Source organism: Austrofundulus limnaeus, unplaced genomic scaffold (assembly GCF_001266775.1).
Source record: "Austrofundulus limnaeus strain Quisiro unplaced genomic scaffold, Austrofundulus_limnaeus-1.0 Scaffold2444, whole genome shotgun sequence".
Classification (NCBI taxonomy): domain Eukaryota; kingdom Metazoa; phylum Chordata; class Actinopteri; order Cyprinodontiformes; family Rivulidae; genus Austrofundulus; species Austrofundulus limnaeus.
In genome coordinates, this window is record NW_013954846.1 from 23190 (window position 1) to 25288 (window position 2099).

At 45.2% G+C, this 2099-nt stretch overlaps 1 protein-coding gene across 1 annotated transcript in view; it reads right to left on the bottom strand.

Annotated features, from left to right (window-relative positions):
* Positions 1-153: 153 nt before the first annotated feature.
* Positions 154-2099, bottom strand: part of si:dkey-154p10.3 (zinc finger protein 629) — a 5935-nt gene continuing 3989 nt past the window's right edge. The window contains exons 4-6 of the mRNA XM_013999742.1: positions 1430-1563; positions 1211-1334; positions 154-790 (exon numbers count right to left, since the gene is read on the bottom strand). Of these exons, the coding sequence (XP_013855196.1) occupies positions 622-790; positions 1211-1334; positions 1430-1563 (427 nt within the window). The 3' untranslated portion in view covers positions 154-621. The remainder of the gene's footprint in view (positions 791-1210; positions 1335-1429; positions 1564-2099) is intronic.

Below are 2099 nucleotides of genomic sequence, written 5' to 3' on the forward strand. Positions count from 1 at the left end.
GTCCCTCGACCTTTCAATACTCTGATAATTTTCAGAGCCATCAGATGTTCATTTTAATTTGTTCATTTAGTTAATCTCAGATAATTTAGTTAATCTCAGATAATTTAGTTAATCTCAGATAATTTAGTTAATCTCAGACAATTTACAGACAGATTCAGACACAAAAAGTTTTTATTTTGAAATTATCTCAGCATCAGTCGGTGTTTGTCTTCACGTCTTCATATGAATCATAATTAACCCTTACATTGCTGGAGGAAGTCAGACTCACGTGTCTGATCAGTTAATCTGTGATTCACTCAGTGGGTCTAGTAAACAAACTGTGAACGTGCATTAATCCCAGATTATTTACAGCTGGTTTGAATGAACCATCCTAACTGAGCGCAGCTTGGTGTTAGAGCAACAGATTACAGCTGTTTACATGTTGAAGGATAGTTCAAGCTCAGTTTACAGCTCAGATCCTGGATTATTAATCTGACTTTTGTTCAACAGGCCTCTGGTTTAACTAACCTAGATGTTAGTCTGGTTTAACTAAGCCTAGATGTTAGTCTGGTTTAACTAAGCCTAGATGTTGGTCTGGTTTAACTAACCTAGATGTTAGTCTGGTTTAACTAAGCCTAGATGTTAGTCTGGTTTAACTAAGCCTAGATGTTGGTCTGGTGGGACATGATGTTTATGGATATGCTTCACCAACATCTGGCGGTCTGGGCTCGAGTACTCGCATTGTTGACATAAAAAAGCTTCACCAGTGTGATGACGGCGAGTGTGGAGGTCCAAACTTTTCTTCTGGATGCTGGAAACAAAAGAAAAGCACAGGTTTCCATTGCAACTAGTAAGAATGTCAAAGAAACACAACAGATGCACAAGAGACACCGTCCAATCACAGCACAGATACAAGAGACACCGTCCAATCACAGCACAGACACAAGAGACACCGTCCAATCAGAGCACAGACACAAGAGACACCGTCCAATCAGAGCACAGACACAAGAAACACCGTCCAATCACAGCAGAGACACAAGAGACACCGTCCAATCACAGCAGAGACACAAGAGACACCGTCCAATCACAGCACAGACACAAGAGACACCGTCCAATCACAGCAGAGACACAAGAGACACCGTCCAATCACAGCGCAGACACAAGAGACACCGACCAGTCACAGCACAGACTCAGAGGTCAGAGGCACAGCCAGGTGTATGAGGTTTGTTACCTGCTGTAGGTACACAGGTGACACCTGTATGGTTTTTCCTGACTGTGAGTCCTGCAGTGTCTGAGCAAGGAGCTGCGATCGATGGAGGCATACGGACACTCAGAGCACCTGTACGGCTTCTCACCTGTACACAACCAAACCAGATGACACCTGTTACCTGTCACTCTCAGGTGGTCCCTGTCACTCTCAGGTGGTCCCTGTCACTCTCAGGTGTGGTACCTGTGTGAGTCCTCAGGTGTTGCAGTAGTGAGGCCTTCAGCCTGCTGCTGTAGGAGCAGTGAGGACAGGTGTATGGTCTCTCTCCTCCGTGGACACCCAGGTGACGCCGCAGAGTGAGCTTTGAAGAGAACTTCCTGCAGAGGACAGATCACAGAGGAATGGTCCAATCAGAGCTTTAGTTCCCTGAAGATATTCCCAGTCTGCAGTGAGGCATTGTGGGTAGTGTAGTGTACAGTGATGTATTGTGGGTAGTGTAGTCTGCAGTGAGGCATTGTGGGTAGTGTAGTCTGCAGTGATGTATTGTGGGTAGTGTAGTGTACAGTGATGTATTGTGGGTAGTGTAGTCTGCAGTGAGGCATTGTGGGTAGTGTAGTCTGCAGTGATGTATTGTGGGTAGTGTAGTGTACAGTGATGTATTGTGGGTAGTGTAGTCTGCAGTGAGGCATTGTGGGTAGTGTAGTCTGCAGTGATGTATTGTGGGTAGTGTAGTGTGCAGTGATGTATTGTGGGTAGTGTAGTGTGCAGTGATGTATTGTGGGTAGTGTAGTGTACAGTGATGTATTGTGGGTAGTGTAGTGTACAGTGATGTATTGTGGGTAGTGTAGTCTGCAGTGATGTATTGTGGGTAGTGTAGTCTGCAGTGATGTATTGTGGGTAGTGTAGAGTGCAG